This window comes from Giraffa tippelskirchi, chromosome 10 (genome assembly GCF_054371585.1).
Source record: "Giraffa tippelskirchi isolate mGirTip1 chromosome 10, T2T-mGirTip1v1.2.pri, whole genome shotgun sequence".
NCBI lineage: Eukaryota > Metazoa > Chordata > Mammalia > Artiodactyla > Giraffidae > Giraffa > Giraffa tippelskirchi.
The window spans coordinates 119468937-119493066 of record NC_137284.1 but is presented as its reverse complement, the minus strand read 5'-3'; the positions used below and the strand labels follow the sequence as shown (position 1 = coordinate 119493066).

The following is a 24130-nucleotide window of genomic DNA, read 5'->3' as shown; positions in this document are numbered from 1 at the left end:
AGAGATATTTGGCAAGTAGATAGGACATTCCACTCACTGCCAGCATCAGTGATCATAAGAAAATAGGTACACTATCAGATAAAATACATAATATGCTGTCCAAAACATATGGAAAGAAAGTTAGAACCATTAAATGTATTGTTAATATACTATGACTATTATAAATTTGGGAGACTAGGCCAAATATCAGAGAGGAGAGTTGAGAAGATGCAGAGCAGGTTTCACCTGTAAAATCATAGGCCATCAACAACAGGCCAAGCCCCCAGAGCCAGGAGGTGAGGGACACCCCACGCAGACACCACATGGAGGGCATCAAGCCCCACCAGACAAGGCTCCTCCGAGTACACGCAGCCAAGACTACACACTTGGGAGCTCTTTTCAAAGAAGTCAGAACTTACAAGGTGATTGCTGATGTTCTTCATCTTCTCCACAACGCTCTTCATCGTCTTCAAGACTGGTAAATATATACTAACCTACAAAGCAAATGAGAAAGCTCAGTAGTGTTAAAATAGTAACACAGTCAAGTATTGACAAGTGCTCATTACCTATGTTTGGAATGTGTGTACTCTTAAAAGCTCTGCAATCTTATTTTTAAATTGTCTGAATAAAGTTCTTTCTTAAAAATATAACAAAGAAAAATAATTCTACAGCTTCACTAACTCATGCCTGCCTTCGGTGACCTCAGTGTCCATAAACATGTGGCCATTCTCTCATTCCAGGTCTGTAGCCCTGCTGCTGAGATGCCCCCATACACACCCAAGGGGGAGTAAGAATCAGTACCAGTGGAGGCCATCCTCCAAGGGGTTCACACCCAGACTTGGGGGCAGGCTCCTACTCTGTGTAAAAACACTGGGGGCCAGTCTCTGTGCCAGTGCCCAGACTGGGTTACAACAGTGCTGGGTACAATGCTGGTTTTTTCCCAGCGGAGACATCTACTGTAAGCCAAGTAAATGTTCCATATGCTATTTCATGGTCTCTTCTTCAATAAATTATCAACAAGAGGCAAAGGACCCTTTGTCATCATCTTTCTTTCCAGTGGCTCTGGGATTCCTGTCAGGAGAACTAAAGCAGCCTCTCCTTCTGGCTATTACACACACCATGGATATCACTCCTAACAAGACAAAGAAAAAAAACATGTTCTGTGAAACCCAAATTGGTGCCTAGGGCCATTACTCCTGACAGATGCGAAGGTCATCCAAAATGCTACTTCAGTTTTACTTAAGTGCCATTACAGGGCAAGACTTTCTCTCTCCTAACTGTAAAGAATGTAGCCTTACTATAACACTACTTTAAGATGATTGATGCAAACAACTAAATGAAAACATTCCAATTTTTTGTTCCCGGGCTATCCGTTAAATATGATTATCTCTTTTCAGGTACTATACAACTTTCAAATAAAACCTACAGCAAGACTTTAAAGTCAGAGAATCCAAATCACACCATTTAAGACGTGGTGACGCCGGGCATCACTCACGTCAGCATCTGGGACCGTCGGCTCTTGTAAGTCCTTCCATAGTTTTCTAGGAATAACCTTCACGGGGATGTCGTGTGTCACAACACGACTACTGCTTGACACAGATAACTGCCAAGAGAAGAATTAAAACACATCAATACTTAAAAAATAAAGAACTGAAAGACAAAAAATGTTGATACCAAACCTAAGTGTTCTCAATTCAGTCACCAACATTCATTCAACACGTATTTAACAGAGCTTAGAAAAAGGAAGTTAAAGAAGCGAGTGATTAGGATGGTGGAGGAGTAGGATGTGGAGCTCACTCCTCCCACAAACACATCAAAAACGTACCTAGATACGGAATGATTCTCACAGAACATCTACTGAAACATGGCAGAAGACCTCAGGCTTCAGAAAGGACAAGAAAATCTTCATGTAACAAAAGCAAAGAGAAAAAGAACCAGAAAGGAATCAGGATGGGGCCTGCACCCCAGGGCCTGAGAGCTATGAAGAAAGGTTCCCACACCCTGAATGTTCCCTCACAGGAAGGCAGGGAGACCAGCAGGGACAGAGGGTGAGCTGTGGAGCCTTGGAAGAGAATGCAGTTAAGCAATTTACAGAAGGCAGCATGAAGAGAGCCCTGCACAGACCGGTGATGCCACTTTCCTCACACTCTGCAGCCTCAGACACACGTCCAACCGTATGGGCAGAAGCTGTATGCTGATGCTCAAGCTTCGGAGATCAGACCTGAAAAGAGGAATGGAGGAGGCTGCCAGAAACAGCCTTCAGAGGCTGGGAGTTTGAGATTAGCAGATGGAAACCATTACATACAGAATGGATAAACAACAAGGTCCAACTGCATAGCACAGGGAATTATATTCAATATCCTGAGATAAACCAGAATGGAAAAGAATATTAAAATAAGAATGCTTATATATGTATAACTCAATCACTTTGCTGTAAGGCATAAACTAACAACACAACACTGTAAAACAACTACAGTTCAATTAAAAAATACAGTTGAGAAATCCTCCATAAAGAGCATAAAATGGAATATAATACTCACAGTAAAAGTAAAGTACACAGAAAGGATAAAGGAGAGGTTGCCAGGATAAGGGAAGGCTGGGAAGGAGGCAGCATTGGTGCTGGGCACTAGAGGAAGAAAAGGCTTCAACAAGTGAGAAGATCACAGACTCCAAGTAGAAGACCCAACCTCACCCAAGCCTGGGAGCTGGGAAAGAATGGGACATACATGGAAAACCACTCAGGGCAGGTAAGTGGCTCTACAGTGGGTTAAGCCACACTTGAAGGGCTTTGGACAGCACATGAGAAATGTCAACCTCATTCTGTAAGCAGTGAGACCCTGTGGGGTACATGTGTTCTGAAGAGACCTGTGCATTAAATTCACCTGGTAGTAGGGTGGAAGATAAACGTATTCCTTGAAAACCAAAGGTCATTTAAAGGTGTCAGCAGCAGAAGTGAGGGGATAAGGGAGGGACACACAAACACTTTTCAAAGGCAAAAATGGTTTTTAGACTAGATGACAATACCACTAAAAGAAATGGACATGCTAGGATATGCAGATCTGAGAAGAAAGATGCAGAAATGTTATTTCATAGGAAGAGCAGCATCCTCACTGAATATTATGAGATCACAATGCTATTTAAATATGAGGAGGACCCAACTCCAATGAAAAAATAGTGATGTACCGATCTCTCATTTTAATAAGACCAATTAGCTTCTCCTGTAGAAAGCCAAGGCTTATATAACTACTTCTAATTCCTTCCGGAAAGTTTCAGAAATAGTAGCTTCCTACTCACCAGCTCTATAGAAACTGTAAGGCAGGGAAAGTGTTTATTAGTCAGCTTAATTTTCAAAGTTCTGGCATTCTGGGCAGTTTTCAAGGCTCGAGATAAATTTTCTGATGTGAGCTCTAAATAAATCTCATTGTTTTCTGTGGAGACACCTTCCATTTGAAATTCGCTGAAGAAGTTCTCCTAAGGGAAGGAAAAGAGGGGGACATTTGTGCCCTTTCCAGTGGAATTCGGCGGGGGTGGGGAGAGAGGGAGCGGGATGCAGGCCTCTCGGGAGCCTCCACTCACCTGTTCCAGCTCACACCACATGCTCACCCCTCCATTGGCCACTTTGTCAGAGAGGATGAAGTTCAACTTATCCGGGCTGATGCGCAGAGTGCAGGTTTTGGCAAGCTTGGCTATCATGTTACTAACTCCTATAGTGAAAGGTTCCAGTAAAGAATTAACCAAGAACTACGTTAAATATCCAAAACACCAATTTAGCACACAGAATTACGAGTTGCACACAGTGAGCTTCCCAGTGGGAAAATCAACGTTTCCACTCCTATCTGTGGCAGGAATCCCTTAGAAGAAATGGAGTAGCCATCATGGTCAACAAACGAGTCCGAAATGCAGTACTTGGATGCAATCTCAAAAAGGACAGCATAATCTCTGTTGGTTTCCAAGGCAAACCATTCAATATCACAGTAACCCAAGTCTATCCCCCAACCAGTAATGCTGAAGAAGCTGAAGTTGAATGGTTCTATGAGGACCTATAAGACCTTTTAGAAGTAACGCCAACAAAAGATGTCCTTTTCATTATAGGGGACTGGAATGCAAAAGTACGAAGTCAGGAAACACCTGGTGTAACAGGCAAATTTGGCCTTGGAGTACAGAATGAAGCAGGGCAAAGGCTAATAGAGTTTTGCCAAGAGAACGCACTGGTCATAGTAAACACCCTCTTCCAACAACACAAGAGAACTACACATGGACGTCACCAGATGGTCAACACTGAAATCAGATTGATTATATTCTTTGCAGCCAAAGATGGAGAAGCTCTATACAGTCAGCAAAAACAAGACCAGGAGCGGACTGTGGCTCAGATCATGAACTCCTTATTGCCAAATTCAGACTTAAATTGAAGAAAGTAGGGAAAACCACTAGACCATTCAGGTATGACCTAAATCAAATCCCTTATGATTATACAGTGGAAGTGACAAATAGATTTAAGGGACTAGATCTGATAGACAGAGTGCCTGATGAACTATGAACAGAGGTTCGTGACATTGTACAGGAGACAGGGATCAAGACCATCCCCATGGAAAAGAAATGCAAAAAAGCAAAATGGCTGTCTGAGAAGGCCTTACAAATAGCTGTGAAAAGAAGAGAAGTGAAAAGCAAAGGAGAAAAGGAAAGATATTCCCATCTGAATGCAGAGTTCCAAAGAATAGCAAGGAAAGATAAGAAAGCTTTCCTCAGCGATCAGTGCAAAGAAATAGAGGAAAACAACAGATTGGAAAAGACTAGAGATCACTTCAAGAAAATTAGAGATACCAAGGGAACATTTCATGCAAACATGGGCTCGATAAAGGACAGAAATGGTATGGACCTAACAGAAGCAGAAGATATTAAGAAGAGGTGGAAAGAATACACAGAAGAACTGTACAAAAAAGATCTTCATGACCCAGATAATCACGATGGTGTGATCACTCACCCGGAGCGAGACATCCTGGAATGTGAAGTCAAGTGGGCCTTAGAAAGCATCACTACGAACAAAGCTAGTGGAGGTGATGGAATTCCAGTTGAGCTCTTTCAAATCCTGAAAGATGATTCTGTGAAAGTGCTGCACTCAATATGCCAGCAAATTTGGAAAACTCAGCAGTGGCCACAGGACTGGAAAAGGTGAGTTTTCATTCCAATCCCAAAGAAAGTTAATGCCAAAGAATGCTCAAACTACCACACAATTGTACTCATCTCACATGCTAGTAAAGTAATGCTCAAAATTCTCCAAGCCAGGCTTCAGCAATAGGTGAACTGTGAACTTCCAGATGGTCAAGCTAGTTTTAGAGAAGGCAGAGGAACCAGAGATCAAATTGCCAATATCCGCTGGATCATCGAAAAAGCAAGAGAGTTCCAGAAAAACATCTACTTCTGCTTTATTGACTATGCCAAAGCCTTTGACTGTGTGGATCACAATAAACTGTGGAAAATTCTGAAAGAGATGGGAATACCAGACCATCTGACCTGTCTCTTGAGAAACCTGTATGCAGGTCAGGAAGCAACAGTTAGAACTGGACTTGGAACAACAGACTGGTTCCAAATAGGAAAAGGAGTACGTCAAGGCTGTATATTGTCATCCTGCTTATTTAACTTCTATGCAGAGTACATCATGAGAAATGCTGGGCAGGGTGAAGCACAAGCTGGAATCAAGATTGCTGGGAGAAATATCAATAACCTCAGATATGCAGATGACACCACCCTTATGGCAGAAAGTGAAGAAGAACTAAAGAGCCTCTTGATGAAAGTGAAAGAGGAGAGTGAAAATGTTGCCTTAAAGCTCAACATTCAGAAAACTAAGATCATGGCATTTGGTCCCATCACTTCATGGCAAATAGATGGGCAAACAGTGGAAACAGTGTCAGACTTTATTTTTTTGGGCTCCAAAATCACTGCTGATGGTGATTGCAGCCATGAAATTAAAAGACGCTCACTCCTTGGAAGGAAGGTTATGACCAACCTGGATAGCATATTGAAAAGCAGAGATGTTACTTTGCCAACAAAGGTCCGTCTAGTCAAGGCTGTGGTTTTTCCAGTAGTCATGTATGGATGTGAGAGTTGGACAGTGAAGAAAGCTGAGCGCTGAAGAACTGATGCTTTTGAACTGTGGTGGTGGAGAAGACTCTTGAGAGTCCCTTGGACTGCAAGAAGATCCAACCAGTCCATCCTAAAGGAGATGAGTCCTGGGTGTTCATTGGAAGGACTGATGTTGGAGGTGAAACTCCAACACTTTGGCCACCTGATTCGAAGAGTTGACTCATTGGAAAAGACCCTAATGCTGATAAGGATTAGGGGCAGGAGGAGAAGGGGACGACAGAGGATGAGATGGCTGCATGGCATCACCGACTCGATGGACATTAGTTTGGGTAGACTCCAGCAGTTGGTGATGGACAGGGAGGCCTGGCGTGCTGCCATTCATGGGGTCGCGGAGTCGGACACGACTGAGCGACTGAACTGAACTGAACTGAACTCCTATCCATTGGGAGGCTTTTAATGCCGCTGGGGTCAAGTCGGCCTCCCAACAACCTGGAATAAGGAAACCGAGACTTGGAGGTTAACTGGTGCCTACTGGCCGCTTTCTTCCCTCCCACCTCCACTCGGAGCCGCCCAGTGCTGCAGGAGTCGAGGCTAGGACAGACACGGCTAGGGCGGGGGGACCACGGAACCGGGCTGTGAAAGGCGGTCTGCGCCAGATAAAGTTGTCCGCGAAGCCACTGGCCGGGTTAAGAAAAGCCACGCGAAAGGAATCAAATTTCAGAAACAACCCTGGGCACCTGCGCCCGCGTCAAGCTCCTGCTGGCCAGCCAGTGCAGCGCGCCAGCCTGTTCCCGGGGCCCGGCGCGCACCGCTCCGTGCAGGCCTCCAGCCCTGCCCTCTGCCGTTCTCCCAGCCTCCAGGGGTGACGCGGCCCCTACTCACGCGTGAAGTGGTTTAGACAGGCGGTATCCACGATCTTGGACCGAAACTTCATGGCTGGACGTGGCACGCGCGGGGAGCCCGTCAGCAGCAGACTCTGGAGAGTCCCGCCTTAATCAGCCCGCGGGAAACGCCACCGCAGCACTGGGTTCAGCCCACTTGGGCCTGAGACGCGCCCCGCATAGAGTAGGCGGGCCTTCCGCTCGCGCACTCGGGATGACGCGACGCTGCCGGAAGTGACGCGATTCTACGCCGCAGGTACCGGAAGTGCCTCTGAGTTTTCACAAGTTGAGCCTTGTGTTAAGGTATTTCCAATTCTGCTTTAGAACGTAGGAAATAAAATCAGTCTTGTTAGGTAGTTAGAATAGGAAAAGGAGTCCAGAATGGCGGTGGCTAAAAGACAAGGAAGGGAAAAGCCCGCGAAAAGAGAACAAAGGAAGGTCCGAGGCCTGTAGTGAGGACTTCAGGTAGAACAAACAGCACTCCTGGCTAGCCAGATTTACATAGGGAAGTTGCCAGGGGAAGGAAAAAAACATAAAAAGAGGAGCCAAAGGGCGGGGGAGGAAATCTCTGCCATGCGCGCATGCTCGCTCTCGCTCTTTTCTTGCGTCTTTTGGGTCGGCTTGCCCTCACGCAAGGATATATTTTCCTTTTGTTTTCTAAATAAAACTGAGCTGTAACACTGATCTGTCGGACAGCTATAACATGGTCTATCTGAGAGGTATAACACGGTCTGAGAGCTGTGGCAAACTTTAACGTCTGTCGCTGTAAATTTTTGTTGTGAGGAGACAAAACCAAGGAGAGTACACTCCCCTGACAAGTGTCTTGTTTATAAAGTGTTAAGTTATCGCTTAAATACATACCGCTCTGTGGTAGGGGAGCTTTAGAGCCTCCAGTGGCTCAGATGTTCACACTGGTACCTCAGCACTGTAGCACCACGTTGGATTATGCTTTGAAAATGTTTTAACAAACTGTGCTAAACACAGGATGTTTAAAGAACACTGTCGACTAAAAAAAGATGTATAACTTGAGAGTTGTGAGTTTAGTTTTATTTGGGGCAAAATGAGGACTGCAGCCCGGGAGGCAGCATGTCAGATAGCTCTGGAGACTGCTCCAAAGTGGCAGTGGGGGAAAGTCAATATATAAGGTTTTGGTGAAGGGGGAGTTCAGTACCATGAATCACTCATTTTACAAAAGGTTTTTTGTTAGTCATGAGGATCTGATATCACCATGAAGGGATTTAGTGCTTCTCTAAGATATGAAGAGATACAAGGATTGAGGTAATAAAATCTGTTTCTAAAAACATCCAACTATCTAAAGACCTGTCCCACCAGATTTCCCTGGAGCACAGAGTCCCTCACTCCACCCTGAACTCCCTCAGGGGTTGTTGAAGGTCAGTAGCTATAGCAGCATGGGGTTCAATCTCCGTAGAGGCAGATGGCAAACGCCTTTGTTGTTCAGTTGTTGGCAATGCTCTTGGTAAGTGCCAATTTGTAGTTGACAACACTGATAGTAATTCTGTAGTTTTTATTTGAGACAAACTTCACCAGAGCCTGTTAAAGTCTCCTAGCATAAATGATACAAATGATGTAGCAGAATTTTGAAAAACAAAACGAGAAACAGAATAATTGTCTCCAAACTGATTTTTCAGAGACAAGATAGTCCCTGTTAAGAATGTTTTATTTTTTATGTGCTTTGCAAATAAAAACCTACAACCTTGTTTTTACCTTGACATATAGAATCAAGATATGAAAAATAATAACATTATTTTTAAAAGCACAAAATATAAAAGCCACAAGCAGTTCTGCCTAGTTTGACTATAACATGAAGTTAGGCTCCAATCTACATTGTTACAAGTATTGCCCAAACCAAATGTGATTAATGTCACATTTAAATTTTTTACTAAAAAAACATGCTTTTTTTACTTCATAGGTTAATTTTAAAATAGATAAATCATTATATGAGGTTGTTGCTAGGGATGTGCTGTGTGCTTAGTAGCTCAGTAGTGTCTGACTCTCTGGCACCATGGACCTGCCAGGCAAGAATACTGGAGTGGGTTGCCATGCCCTCCTCCAGGGGATCTTCCCAACCCAGGGATCGAACCCAGGTCTGCCTGCATTGCAGGTGGATTCTCTACCTACTGAGCAACCAGGGAGGCCCGTGGAAGTCATGAATTATGATTAAATACTAAGTAAACTCTGTAATTGGAGAAGGCAATGGCACCCCACTCCAGTACTCTTGCCTGGAAAATCCCATGGACGGAGGAGCCTGGTAGGCTACAGTCCATGGGGTCGCTAAGAGTCGGACACGACTGAGCGATTTCACTTTCACTTTTCCCTTTCATGCACTGGAGAAGGAAATGGCAACCCACTCTTGTATTCTTGCCTGGAGAATCCCAGGGACGGCGGAGCCTGGTGGGCTGCCGTCTGTGGGGTCGCAGAGTCGGACACGACTGAAGCGACTTAGCAGCAAACTCTGTAATAGGCTTTGCAGGTGGTGCTAGTAGTAAAGAATCTGCCAGCCAATGCAGGAGGTGTGAGAGGTGCGAGTTGAATCTATGGGTGGGGAAGATCTCCTGGAGGAGGAAATGGCAACCCACTCCAGTATTCTTGCCTGGAGAATCCCATGGACAGAGGAGACTGGTGGGCTAGAGTCCATAGGGTCGCAAAGAATGGGACATGACTGAAGCAACTTAGCACGAAGACTCACAAACTCTGTAAATAATGTTTTATAATATAAAGATACTTCAATATACTTGGTTTTTTTGCCATTAAAAAGATTTTTTAGGCGTAATAGCATCAGTGGTGTTGGATGTTGCGGGGAAAACTGTCTAAGCATGGATGACTGAGTTTTGTTCAAGAGGAAAAAAATTAAAGCTCTTTGGCAATATTAACCCCCTGACACAAAGATTTTTATTTTAAACTTTCTAAGATACATGATTATAGATTCTACATAGGTAAGGGCCCAAATAATATAGGGAATTCTGACGCAACAAATATAAAATTAAGCTCCAATGATCTTTTCCTGAAAGATAATAGGAAGTGTGTTTTCTTGCAGTTTCCTTAAATAGGTTTAAGAAATTAATAATCCAATAATATCAATATTGATAATTAAATATAGACACTACATCCCTACATTTCTTCCAAATGATTTGAAGGCAGGAATGAGGTCACTAGAGCTCTCTAGAAGCCTGTGTTCTACTAAGTATTATTTTTTTTTCTTTAATGTATACCATACTTATCTGTTTCAAATAGAGTTAGCATATAACCACATGTAACAATATTGCTGTATTTTCAGTTATTTTATATTTAAGGGTCCAAAATATATTCACAAAATATTACTGTTTGTGAATATCAACCAGTTTTTAATTTATATTCTATCAGAAACATGCCACTCTGATCATACATGCTAAATGTATTCTGAAAATAACCAAAGATGAAAAGTCACAAGCAGAGTCTCACCCCCATATAGAAATTCTAATTGCCCTGAAAACCTGTAGGTTAAGTTCTCAACCTTTGAAAATGAGCAAAAATGTTCCAGAGCAGTCACTGTAGCCATGTATTTGGGCTTTGTATTTATACATTGTTTTGTATATTTATACATATTTATAGCATTAGATTTGAGACCTAAAGGTGGCCACACATTAGTCAGCTAAGTCCCATATCAAAAATGAAATGAAAAAGGAATTGAAGAGATTTTGTGATTTGAATAGCACAGACTTCAGAAACTGAATGCTTTAACATAACTCCTACATTTTTAACTAAGAGATCATTACCATGTTTATGGCTTTGAGGCAGTAGTCTATATAACAGTGTGTTATTAATCAGAGTGCAGTCCCTACCATGAACTTGGATCAGATACCATAAGCATTAACTTTGCCTTTCCCCCAAAGAATCATTTTCTTTTGAAGTATTAGGCAGTTAAAGCACATTTTAACAAAAACTTATCATATACTCAGCTTAAAAATGGAAGCTCCACCTAGTTACAATAATATATATACCTAAGTAACATGTCATTTACCAGTTAGGCAAACATCTCTATCTTGAGGATAAAGTCGCTTTTGAAAAGTGATTCTTTCTTATTCAAAAAGAAACATTGTGTAAAAAATATTAAAGAATTATATTTGTAAGAATAACCTCCAGGTACCATGTTGGCAAAGGTACAACAGATTATACAGGTCTGGAAATTAGGAAAAAAGACTTTCCTGGAGCCGTGGGTTCCTACCCAGTGTTTCTGAGTAGGAATCATGAGGAAGGACGTTAGAGTACCTGCATGATTTTTAGAAATTTCCTTCCAAGATGCACAGATCCTTGGGAGGAATCAAACCTTAAACCCCACTCAGTTACTATCGTAAACTTGTAGTTTCCAGCCTCAAAGGAATAGGACTTGGGGAAGAATGGAAAAGGAGAATGTACTGAGTATTCTAATGCAATGTACATTTGTTGCAGGAAGAGGGTCCCTTCCAGTGACAAAGAAACAGATGCAGAAAAGTTAAATAATTTGCCTAAAGTCAAGAGGAAGTTAAGTGGTAGATCTTCCCAAAAGCTAGCTGTCACTAGTCAATTCTCCAGAATCAAGACAATCTCCAATTTTTGGATTTCTGCCTCTAAGATCTTGAAAGTGAAAGTGAATTTGCTCAGTTATGTCCCACTCTTTGCGACCCCATCAACTGTAGCCCGACCAGGCTCCTCTGTCCATGGGGATTTTCCAGGCAAGGATACTGGAGTGGGTTGCCATTTCCTTAACTATAAATGCTCAATGAAGCTATTCTTGAACTTGGAATGTCCTCGTGCTGTCCTCTTGGCCCACTCAAATCCTACCTAACTCGCCCCTTCTCTGAATAGTTGTATCTTCCCTAAACAGCATAGTTCAACCTCCAATTGTTATTATTAGAACATACTGTTCCTTTTCCATGCATCAGTCATATCTCACCATAGTATTTCTCCAAATCTATGACTAAAATTCAGCAAATTTAGATTAATGAAAAAAACCATATACTAGTTTTCAGAGGAGACTGTCAAAAAATGACAACATTATCTATAATTGGGAATTTGGCAAATATAGTTGGGAAGTACATTTATACTTGTATACTTGTAAAGTACATTTATACTTATTGGAAAGTGCAGAAAGAGAAGTAGGGAAACGTGGGTTGAATATTTCCCTCAAAAATTCATCTGCTGAGGTCCTAACTCCCCCAGCATACATCAAGATGTAATGTTACTTGGAGGTAAGGTCTTTACTCAAGTAATCAAGTTAAAAAGAGCTTATAAGTATTAGCCTTAATCCATATGGCTGGTTTTGTTAGGAAAAGGGAAAATCTGGAGGTAACCTCACACACAGAATGCCATGCAAAGATGAAGACAGAAATTGGGGTGATGCTTCTACAGGCCAAGGAGTGCCAAAGGCTGCCAGCTAACCACTACAAGCTAGGTGAGTGGCATGGAACCTATCTTCTCTCACAGCTTTCTGAAGGCATCAATCCTGTTGGCACCTTGATCTCCAACTTCTAGCTTCTAGAACTGTGAGACTATAAATTTCTGTTGTTTAAGTCCTCAGTTTGTGATGCTTTGTTATGGTAACTTTAGCAAAGTAATACAAGAAATAAGGGAAGAAGGTTTTGGATAAATCACACAGTGACATGTCACATTTAAAAACTGTTAGGGGAGGACTTCTCTGGTGGCTCAGTGGTAAAGAATCCACCTGTCAATGCAGAAGACATGGGTTCAATCCCTAATCGGGGAAGATTTCACATGCCATGGAGCAACTAAGCCTGTATGCCCCAACAAGAGAAGCCACTGCAATGCGAAGCCCATGCACTGCAACTAGAGAGTAGCCCCCACTTGCCACAACTAAAGAAAAACCCACACAGCAATGAAGACCCAGCACGGCCAAAAATAAATAAAAATTTATATTAAAAAAAAAACTGTTAGGGGAGTGAACAGGGGCACCTGTTTATTAAGGGCCAATAAAGCCTTGCTTCTCTGGTGGCTCAGATGGTAAAGAATCTGCCTGCAGTGCAGGAGACCCAGGTTCGATCCCTGGATTGGGACGATTCCCTGGAGAGGGGATTGGCTTCCCACTCCAGTATGCTTGCCTGGAAAAGTCCATGGACAGAGGAGGCTGGCAAGCTACATACAGTCCAGAGGAGGCTGGCAAGCTACATATAGTCCATGGGGTCAGAAAGAGTCAGACACGACTGAATGATTAACACTTGAAAAAAAAAAAACCTGTTAGGAAAGTGTAGTCTACAATCACATAGGTAGGATGACAACGCTTGTTCCTGATCTTCTTTAATAAAGTTACTAGTGAAGAGGGGAGGGAGCCAGGAGGGTAGGGGATTTGTACAACACAGTTGGCTTAAAGTACAATAATTAATTGAAGGCTTTTCCCCAGAATTGCTTTCAGGTGTTTTAAATCTTTGTCTTTCACCATGCATATTTTCAACCCAGTTTTTAAAGAGAAACCTGTATGTTAAACAGTTGATTAATGTGTGACAAATTTGGTATTATGACATTAATGGGCCCCATCACTTCATGGCAAATAGATGGAGAAAAAGTAGAAATGGTGACAGATTTTATTTTCTTGGGCTCCAAATTCACTGCGGACAGTGACTGCAGCCACGAAATTAAAAGACTTGCTCCTTGGAAGAAAAGCCATAACAAACCTAGACAGCGTATTAAAAAGCAGAGACATTACTTTGCTGACAAAGGACCATATAGTCAAAGCTATGGATTTTCCAGTAGTCATGTATGGATATGAGAGTTGGATCATAAAGAAGGCTGAGCACCAAAGAACTGATGCTTTCTAACTGTGGTGCTGGAGAAGACTCTTGAGAGTCCCTTGGATAGTAAGGAGATCAAACCAGTCAATCCTAAAGGAAATCAATCCTGAATATTCATTGGAAGGACTGATGCTGAAGCTCCAATACTTTGGCCACCTGATGTGAAGAGCCAACTCACTGGAAAAGACCTTGATGCTGGGAAAGACTGAGGGCAAGAGGAGAAGGGAGCGACAGAGAATGAGATGGCTGGATGGCATCACTGACTCAATGGACATAAGTCTGAGCAAATTCCGGGAGGTAGGGAAGGTAAGGAGGTTAGATTAGGTAGGGAAGTTAAGGAGAAGGTAAGGACAGGGAAGTCTGGCTGCAGTCCATGGGGTCACAGTCAGACACAACTGAGAGACTAACAATAACAAAGCATGTGAGTTTTCTGAGTCATGTTTTTATAGGAAAGGCGATGTGTGCTCAATATTGTTCTTACAAATTCTCTTGACCCTGACAGCAGTACCAGTTCACAGAAAGATTTATTTTTAAAACTGAGGCTCCATTATTACACAGTACTCTTATTTCCCCCCATTAGAACTTGGTAGACCAGGGACTTTTATGTTTTCAGGGGCTTTTATTTACTCTGTCACATAATTGTGTTTCAAATCCATCCACAGCCCTAGGCTTTTACTCAATGTCTGCTCCTGACAAAATATTTTCAATCTCCCCAATTTGTAGCAAACCATATACAAATAAGACTGAAAGTATGTTTTAGCTTTATAATAGTATCCTTTTTCTTAAGAAAATTATACTATAGCCTTCCTAAAGCCTTTTATATAGAAATAATACCAATAATAATATTTGATAACAAATAAAATGAAGGCACTGGTAAGAAGATACTGACAATTTCAGAAAAATACATTGAAATATGTGTCATGAACAAAGGAAGCTCTTGTCCTTTGCTTTCAACTTTCAATGCACTCAGTTTATAAAATAAATACGAAAAAAACTGTCTTGCCATATATTGCTCCAGAATTATTTATAAATTGCATACCCTGTTCTTCAAATTCCAAGTATTTCAAAGGAAAGGACATGTTTCAGATAATAGCTGTACTTCACATAGCTTGATATCTGGGTACCCCAAAGGATTTGATTTCTATTATTAACATATTAATAATACACACAAAGGACATTATTTCCTCTGACATCTTCAAAGTACCCAACAATTATTAATTAAGCTACTATCATATAACGAGAAACAAAACTTTTAAAATTAGAACTGCCTACAATTAGTGGTTAGTTATGGTCTGAAAAGGTAGTTGAAATTGCCATTGGCTTTTCATCCAACTGAGGCACTGAGCCCACTTTTTACTCTACAAGAAAATACTCCTACATATTTTTCTCCTTTTCTCATTCCTATCACTTATTTGATTTGGCTTTTCCTTCAGCTGGCTTGTGACACCCATTCAAAACTAAAGAGATTCCTCTGATATACTTCCTCTTTTGCCACTTCCAGTCACAAAACAGAAAACAAATCAAATGCTTCTCTGAAATAGCTCTTTAAGGAAAAAAATGGATATTTTTCATTATTAAACTCTGCAGTAAAGATTGTAGCATGTTGTCTGCAAACATTTATCGACAATGTTTGTATCTTAATTCCCAAGGTATAAACTTTTGCAAGGCAAGCTATGTTTAATTATAAAATACTTTAGTCTCATAAAAAGTTAAAAAGTCAAAACAAAACACTCATGTACCTACTATCCAACTTAACAATTTGGTCTTCAAAAAAAATGTTGCCATATTTTTAAAATTTAAGTGTCTTTTGTATAAGGTTTACTGTTTATATTATTGCTCATTTTCATTTTGTTTTTTAAGCTATAGCTTGTAAGTATACTTATATGCTCTTGCTTTAAAACATTATTTTTAATGTACCTTAATGGTATATTGTCGCTTAGTCGCATTCAACTCTTTTATGACTCTATGGCCTGTATCCTGCCAGGCTCCTGTGTCCAAGGGATTTTCTGGGATTAGTGGAGTGGGTTGCCATTTTCTCCTCAGAGGATCTTCCTGACCCAGGGATCCAATCCATGTCTCCTGCACTGCAAGAGGATTCTTTACCACTGAGCCATCATGGAAGCCCCAAAGGTACATTACAAATTGTATTACAAATTTCTAGATGGAACTTACCTTTATTAACTGAAATCTTATCAGAACCTTGTAAACTTCAAGAAACTGGGAAGTACTCCATGTGTTTGTGTATATTTTTAGCAAGAAAAACAAATCTGTGGCTTTCATTAACTTTCTCCAAAGAATCTCTGACTTCTGTCCTCACAAAACAAATGAACACTGAGCTAAAAGAAAACATAACTTTATAAGAAAACTGAATAAAACCTGAAATAAAATACCCTGACCTAATTTTTCCCATTATGAAAGCAGATTTTTTCCCCCTGAATAATAAATATTTATTACTTAAAAGAAAACAGTAATTTAACATAAAGGTCATTTTGCTATGATAAGAATATTATGGATATATATTATAAAAAGAAAAACATAGTTTCTGAATTTTTTCTTTCCATAGGTGAAATCTTTCCAACCTCACAGTATAGTATACTTAATACTTGACAGTGTCTGGTAGTATAAATTTGTGATTCATGATTCTATCTGATGTAGCAAGCTCTGCATGAACTACTGGGACTTGGTAAAAATTTATTATACATAGTGTATTGATACCCTGGCCGTTCAGTACTATAGCAATTAAGGATCCAAAAAGTATTTATTTTGAAAGATGAAAATGAAAAAGTCTTGCTTAAGGACAAAATAAATGGCAGTTAAAATATTAAATAAGTGTTTAAACTTATTTTTTATAAAATGAAAAAGGAATTCAGATTTTCTTCTTTAATTCAGAGTAAAAATCAACCATCAAAAAAAGGCATATAGGGTACACTTTAGCTAAGAAAATAAAAATAATGGAACATTTTAGTGAGTTACATAAAATGTTTCAGTTAGTCCTAGAGTAGTAACCTAGGTATTACAGACATAATAAGTTACAATTCCTCTTAGTCCTCAACACACATCTGCCATCCTTTGTTATAGCAAAAAGATTATGGTGTCAGAAATTCACTGGATAAAACTGTCCTCACACACTGCTACTTGTTTATACTTAGGAAATAAGAGAAGTAGAAAAAGTAGAAATAATAGAAAAAGAAAAATGAGACTCAAGTCATAAATGTGAAACACACCCAGTATGAAACCTGGACACTACGATCAGTAGATAAGTTCAAATTCCAAATGCCTTCCTCACCCTTACTTTTCTGTAAAGTGCTCTAATCTCCAGCTGCTTCTGCTGTTGAATGTGAGCTCCTTGAGGGCAGCAGGTTCTGTCTCTTGTCAACACTGTACATGCAGTGCCCTGCACAGTGCCTGACACAAGGGAGAAACTCAATAAATACCCATGCATGAAAACAAATACAAGAAAAGCCAGCGATCTGGGGACTGGGATGGGAGGTAGGAGTGGAGAATAGAAAACAGAACAAATAAAAGTGAAATAACACTTTTAAGAAGTCACTCACATTGTCATATTAGAAGAAATTTAAGTAGAATGATATGGGAATTTTTATTTAATACTTGTTAAGGCTTCCCATTTTCTCATTTGAAAAGACCATGATGCTGGAAAAGATTGAAGGCGGGAGGAGAAGGGGATGACAGAGGATGAGATGGTTGGATGGCATCACCGACTCGATGGACATGGGTTTGGGTAAACTCCGAGAATTGGTGATGGACAGGAAGGCCTGGCGTGCTGCAGTCCATGGTAGGGCATGGCAACCCACTCCAGTATTTTTGCCTGGAAAACCCCATGGACAGAGGAGTCTGGTGGGCTATGGTCCATGGAGTCACGAAGAGTTGGTAAAAACTGCGCAACTAACACTTTTACTTTTCAAGGCTTCACTTAGCCTTAAATTCCAAAACAATTCCTAACAGTTTAATCGCACTGAAGAATACTTTTCAGAAGCTCTTTAACTTGCTATTATTTTGTAAAAACAAACAAAAAAACTTTGGAAAAGTTTATATAATGAACTCATTTAGGCAAAAAGATACATGCATTAAAAAAATCCTGTAGGAACATGCAGTTTTCTCTGAGAACTGGAAAGCCTGATGCACAAAGATGGGAACTTTTCTTTTTTACTATATATGCTTTTGCACTGTTTAAATTTTATTTTTTTTTATAATATGTACATTTTATAATAAAATACATTACAAGAAAATGTCTAATTTTAGGTATTTTTGAAAGTCAAGAAGAAATTTAGAAATTACAATCTCCTGAGAATATATTGATGATTGATAATATTGCTTAATACTGTGCTACTGCTAAGTCACTTCAGTCGTGTCCGACTCCTAGCGACCCCATGGACTGCAGCCTTCCAGGCTCCTCTGTCCATGGGATTTTCCAGACAAGAGTACTGGAGTGGGGTGCCATTGCCTTGCTTAATACTGTAATTCCTATTTATTCTCCTTACTAAAATATGGAAGTAGACAGTGAAACAAACAGAAAAGGAGATATACATTAGTGTGTTCCAAAGCAAGAAAATAATATTCATACTTAAGAAAGAAAAAATTCCAAAAGCTAAAACTGCAAAGATCTATCTGCTGATTATCAGGGATCTTTATTATCAGTAATATGTTCAAATTCAGGAGTTTGAGGTTTTTTTTAAAAAAAGAGAACTATTACAAATTTAGGAGAACCAGGTAATGACAAACTCAAAAACAAACAAGTAAAACCTAGTTGCTCGTAAGGAATCCTTTTTTATAATCTTAAAAATTATCTCACTAGAGACGTACATATAGAATACTATAGGATATTACAGGTGGATGGCCGTAATATTATAAACTGTCATTTTTAACCCTCGGTTATTTTTTAATCTGTTGATAAACTTAACTACAAAACATCTTTAAAAATATGGTTCATGAATGATGGCATATACACCAGGTTAGTAACAACCAACATTCTAAAAAATGTTTGTCAAAGAGCTTTCAAATGAACACAATTTCAGTATCCCTTTTAATACATTTAAGTTGTATCCACTCTAGGACTAGAAACAGCATTCTTTGATGGTGGCTCACTATAAGATACTGTATTGGAAATATATAGATTAAGCAACTGCTTCTTATGATATGCATCATTTTCCTGGTTGGCATGTTCATCCAGAGATTTCCTTATACAGTTCTTTAGTTCATCAATTCCTTCTCCAGTAATTGCAGAGATGGGGATGATGTGTTGGAATTCCACAGTCCTCTCTGGAATCATGTTTTTTTCAAATAAATGCAAAAATTCTGCAACAACACAAATATAAGCTGATTTTTATTAACTTTGAAAATAAGTCAAAACTATGCTAGAGGTTTCATTTGTGAACCAAAAACTTTGCAGTTTTTCTTTTTTCCTTCTCTAATAAGCTCTTAGCACCTTTGGTTTTTACTAATGACAATGGTAAGGTTCTTGGCACATGAGTGGTGCTCAGTAAATATTTGTTACATGAATATATTTTAAACTGAATGAAGTATAAGTTTCCAGGTAATGGCGCAGTGGTAAAAAATTTGCCTGCCAATGCAGAAGAGGCAGGAGATGCGGATTCAGTCCCTGAGTTAGAAAGATACCCTGAAGTAGGAAATAGCAACCTACTCTAGTATTCTTGCCTGGAAAAATTCTATGGACAGAGGAGTCTGGCCGATTATGGTCCATGGGGTTACAAAGAACTAGACACGACTGAGCACACAACCCTCCAATCAAAAGATAAATCACACAAGTTGATTTACTTACAGAAGCAATAAATTTTGTTTTGGGGCAGTTCAATAAAGTAAGGCAACACAGACTCTCTGAGAGAACTTTTCTGTAAAAATAAAATCATTTGTGACTTGGGATATTCTAGTTTGCTTCAGCACACAGGTGGCCTTTAACTGTCCAAATTTAGAGACTTATCATCACTGGTACTAGGAGCCATACTAAAATTGAAAACAGTTCAAGGAGAGATCATTTTAGATGAATATTTCACCCCACTGGGGCTGACAGCCATTAGGTAACTTTTGCTTCTTCTCTGCTACCAAGGCAACAGAAGGGAGGATGGCATACTGATAGGATGGATCAACACTGATATCACCTGGAAAGGCTGGCTAGAAGAGATTAACCAAATCAATACAAAGCTTGGTTTCTGGGATTCATTTACCCCCAAGGAAAAGAGAGGCTAATTTGGAAATTATCACTGATGTGACTATATTGTTTTTATGATAGGCCAAAATAGCCACAAACTCCTGAGTTACCCCCCCTCTGGTACCTCTTCTGAAAATTCCCTTTTCTGCAAGATCAACCAGTGAACAGATCTAATGACCTCGTGAAACAAATTACATTAAGGAATAAAGACTTTTTTATAAATATTTTGAGGAATATTTATACCCCCAAAGTAACTTATTAACTCAAGGGCAGGCCCAATATATATATAAGGATTTTTAGGAGAGGAGAGAGGATCTTCTGGTGCTGTCTGATAGTCCTAGTACATTATAATTTATTTTCCTCAATTTTTATCTCAAGGATAAAAACAGGTTAAGTCTATTTGAAAAACATGTTAACCACTTACCTTCCATCCTACTTTTCTCATTTGTGCAAAAGGTCCTCTACTACACTCAGAAAAATGAAAGCATCATCTCTATACAGTAGAGTGTGTTCTACAAAGGTCAATATTCAAAACTATGGAGAATCCCTTTAAATTCCTTTATACAAAGTGGTCCATTTAGGGACCAATTTCACACAAATCCTTTAGAAGTAACAGCATCTATTATTCTGTGCCACACATACAAACAACTCAAGTTCTTTTTAGTAGATTAATACTCTCTAGAGATCTGTAGACCTGGCACTGCAACGATGCGTATCTCTTTAGAACTACTAGCCCTGTTTTTAAATTCATGATGTACTAGGGGAATGAAGTTCTAGAACTTGTGAAATAAGTTAAAAGTGAAAAGACTTCATAGGTATATGCTGACTTTTTCCTCTTCTGATCCAAATCCGATTAACTCTTTTAAGAGCCCAGTTTCAGTTTTACTTCTTGATCATGCCTGAACTTTTCAACTCAAATTCATCTTTCTTCCCTTCTATGTCCTATAACACATTGTCCACATCACATTTAAAAGTTTCATATGGTATGTGTTCTTTATTCAAACACACCTTTTTTTTTTTTAATGAGGAATAGGTTTCAATTTTTTTCCCCACTGATTATAGTACACCTAAAACTCTCTGCAAATAGTAGGTATTCATTAGTTCAGTTCAGTTCAGTCGCTCAGTCGTGTCCGACTCTTTGCGACCCCATGAACCACAGCATGCCAGGGCTCCCTGTCCAATCACCAACTCCCGGAGTTTACCCAAACTCATGTCCATTGAGTCGGTGATGCCATCCAACCATCTCATCCTCTGTGGTCCCCTTATCCTCCTACCTTCAATCCTTCCCAGCATCAGGGTCTTTTCCAATGAGTCACCTCTTCGCATCAGGTGGCCAAAGTATTGGGAGTTTCAGCTCCAACATCAGTCCTTTCAATGAACACCCAGGACTGATCTCCTTTAGGATGGACTGGTTGGATCTCCTTGCAGTCCAAGGGACTCTCAAGAGTCTTCTCCAACACCACAGTTCAAAAGCATCAATTCTTTGGTGCTCAGCTTTCTTTACAGTCCAACTCTCACATCCACACTTGACTACTGGAAAAACCATAGCCTTGACTAGACGGACCTTTGGTGGCAAAGTGATGTCTCTGCTTTTTAATATGCTGTCTAGGTTGGTCATAACTTTCCTTCCAAGGAGTAAGCATCTTTTAATTTCATGGCTGCAATCACCATCTACAGTGATTTTGGAGTCCCCCAAAAAATAAAGTCAGCCGTTTCCACTGTTTTCCCATCTTATTTGCCATGAAGTGACAGAACCGGATGCCATGATCTTAGTTTTCTGAATGTTGAGCTTTAAGCCAACTTTTTCACTCCCCTCTTTCACTTTCACCAAGAGGCTCTTTAGTTCTTCTTCACTTTCTGCCATAAGGGTGGTGTCATCTGCATATCTGAGGTTATTGATATTTCTCCTGGCAATCTTGATTCCAGCTTGTGCTTCATCCAGCCCAGCATTTCTCATAATGTACTCTGCATATAAGTTAAATAAGCAGGGTGACAATATACAGCCTTGACATACTCCTTTTCCTATTTGGAACCAGTCTGTTGTTCCATGACCTGCATACAGGTTTCTCCAGATGCAGGTCAGGTGGTCTGGTATTCCCATCTCTTTCAGAATTTTCCACAGTTTATTATGATCCACACAGTCAAAGGCTTTGGCATAGTCAATAAAGGAGAAATAGATATTCATTAAACTGGCACTAAATGAATGAACGGGTTTACCTTTAGGATTCTGGAGTTGGTTCATCAGTACATGGAATTTATCCTGTGCATCTGGCAAGTCCATTTTATTTACTGCTAGGAGTGCAGGTTTTGTCTGAAGTTCCTCTTTGTACAATTCTAACTCCTTTAAATCAAAAGAGAAAAATCAAATAACTGTATTAAAATACCTATATAAATGACCTATTTGGTAATGTCTTTCTATACTTTATAGGCCTGGGTATTCTAGGGCCTATTCACACCTCTGAAATCAGTAAGTGATTTTGTGCCTAGAGACAAATACAGATATTTGGACTTCTATTAAGCACGATAAAATTCAGAACTAAATAATGACAATTAATCCTATGCCTGTGTGATTCTTGGGAAAAGTAAGTATGCTTAGAAGGAAATCTTTGTGACCATGGATTAGGTAGTGGCTTCTTATATCTGACACTAAAAGTAAACAAGAGAAAGAATAGACAAAGGGGACTCCATCAGTTTTAAATTCCATGCTTCAAAAGGCAGAAAGAAAGTTAAAAGACAACTGAAAGAATAGGAGAAAATATTTGCAAATCATATAACCAATAAGGGACTTGTATCTAAATTATAAAAAAACTCTTACAACTGAACAATTAAAAGATAGCCCAATTTAAAAATGGGCAACCAATCTGAATAGATATTTCTCCAAACACATAGAAATGGCTAATAAGCACATAAAAAGATGCTCAACACCATTAATCACGAGAGGAATGCAAATCATAACCACAATGAAATACTACTTCATTCCTACTAGGAAAGTCAAAGTAAAAAAGGTAATAATGAATGTTGACATTAATGTGGAAAAATTGGAACCTTCATACACTGCTAGTAAGATTGTAAAGTAATTCAATGTTGCAGTCACTTTGGAGAATAGTCTGGCAGTTCCTCAAAATGTTAGATTTACTTTATTATCCAGTAATTTCACCCCTAGATATATATTTATACCCGAGAAAGGAAAACATACCCACACAAAAACCTGTAAACAAATGTTCACAGCATTATCAATAATAGGCAAAAACGTAGCTAGGAAATAGGATATAAAGTCATTAAGGTAAAAGACGTCATGTTGTGTTAGAGAGAAATCATGTGGCTGGATAGAGAATGTATAGGGTGTTGCTGGGGGAAGCGGGAGAGGGTGCAGGAGCAATAGAGATACAATGCTTGGTAGGAACCCAACTTTGCCTCATATACCATGTTCAGGTTAGACTTCAACCGAACCCATTACTATGGGGGACCATCAGAGCAGGGAACAAACATCTGCTTGGTTCTTTAACAAAGATCACTCTAGCTGCCTATAAAACATAGCCTGAAAAGAACTGAGACTAGAAGCAGGGAGACCAGCTAGTAAGAGGCTGACGATTACAACAGTGCGGGTGAAAACAAATAGCTGCATTTCAGAGAAATTTAGGGCATAAAACTGACAGGGCTTGATACAGGTGGTGAGAAAGTCAGAATCACTACCACCCAGGTTTCTGGCTTACATATTCAATAAGGTTCTGAGGGAGGCTGGAAAATTTTTTAAAAAAGAAAGAAGTTCAGTTCTGTGTGCGTGCTCAGCCACTTCAGATGTGTCCGAATCTTTGAGACTCCACAGACAGTTGCCCACCAGGCTCCTCTGCCCATGGGATTCTCCAGACAAGAATATTGGAGTGGGTAACCATGCCCTCCTCCAGGGGATCTTCCCGGCCCAGGGATCAAACCTGGGTCTTCTGCCTTGCAGGCGAATTCTTTACCACTGGGCGACCAGGGAAGCCCAAGTTCAGCTCTGCACATATTAAATTTGAGAAGTTAATGGGACATCCAATCAAAGATATCTAATAGGCAGCTAATCTAAAGTACAACCAAACTATCTGGGTATCAGAGTGCCTAAAAAGTAGACTGAGAAATAGTCCAAGAAGTAGGAATTAAGTTAAGCAGGAGTCAGTCTAAGAATTTATATAATAGGGATTTGGAATCAAGGGAGGTTTTATTGATTACAACAGTTTGAGAAGTGG

At 39.9% G+C, this 24130-nt stretch overlaps 2 protein-coding genes and 1 long non-coding RNA gene across 13 annotated transcripts in view; 1 reads left to right on the top strand and 2 right to left on the bottom strand.

Moving 5' to 3' along the window:
• The window catches only part of HUS1 (HUS1 checkpoint clamp component), a 127381-nt gene extending 120254 nt beyond the window's left edge, over window positions 1-7127 (bottom strand). For all 3 annotated transcript variants that reach the window (XR_014066687.1, XM_081534018.1, XM_081534017.1), the window contains exons 1-5: window positions 6943-7127; window positions 3556-3683; window positions 3274-3450; window positions 1475-1582; window positions 399-473 (exon numbers count right to left, since the gene is read on the bottom strand). Coding sequence is in view for 2 of the 3 variants with exons in the window: in XM_081534018.1 (XP_081390144.1) it covers window positions 399-473; window positions 1475-1582; window positions 3274-3450; window positions 3556-3683; window positions 6943-6994 (540 nt within the window). In the remaining variant the exon portion in view is untranslated. The remainder of the gene's footprint in view (window positions 1-398; window positions 474-1474; window positions 1583-3273; window positions 3451-3555; window positions 3684-6942) is intronic.
• A 35-nt stretch (window positions 7128-7162) lies between these two features.
• The window catches only part of LOC145523537 (uncharacterized), a 39181-nt gene continuing 22213 nt past the window's right edge, over window positions 7163-24130 (top strand). Inside the window, exons 1-2 of the long non-coding RNA XR_014066688.1 lie at window positions 7163-7244; window positions 12245-12369. This is a non-coding gene — a long non-coding RNA (uncharacterized LOC145523537). The remainder of the gene's footprint in view (window positions 7245-12244; window positions 12370-24130) is intronic.
• Window positions 14320-24130, bottom strand: part of GTPBP10 (GTP binding protein 10) — a 32167-nt gene continuing 22356 nt past the window's right edge. For 4 of the 9 annotated variants that reach the window (XM_081534009.1, XM_081534010.1, XM_081534012.1 and 1 more), the window contains 2 exons: window positions 22122-22245; window positions 18346-19033 (listed from right to left, as the gene is read on the bottom strand). In XM_081534009.1, the coding sequence (XP_081390135.1) occupies window positions 18771-19033; window positions 22122-22245 (387 nt within the window). In that variant the 3' untranslated portion in view covers window positions 18346-18770. Of the gene's footprint in view, window positions 16057-16944; window positions 17126-18345; window positions 19034-22121; window positions 22246-24130 lie in introns of those variants that run through there. The other 5 variants (XM_081534013.1, XM_081534014.1, XR_014066685.1 and 2 more) reach the window with 4 other exon arrangements.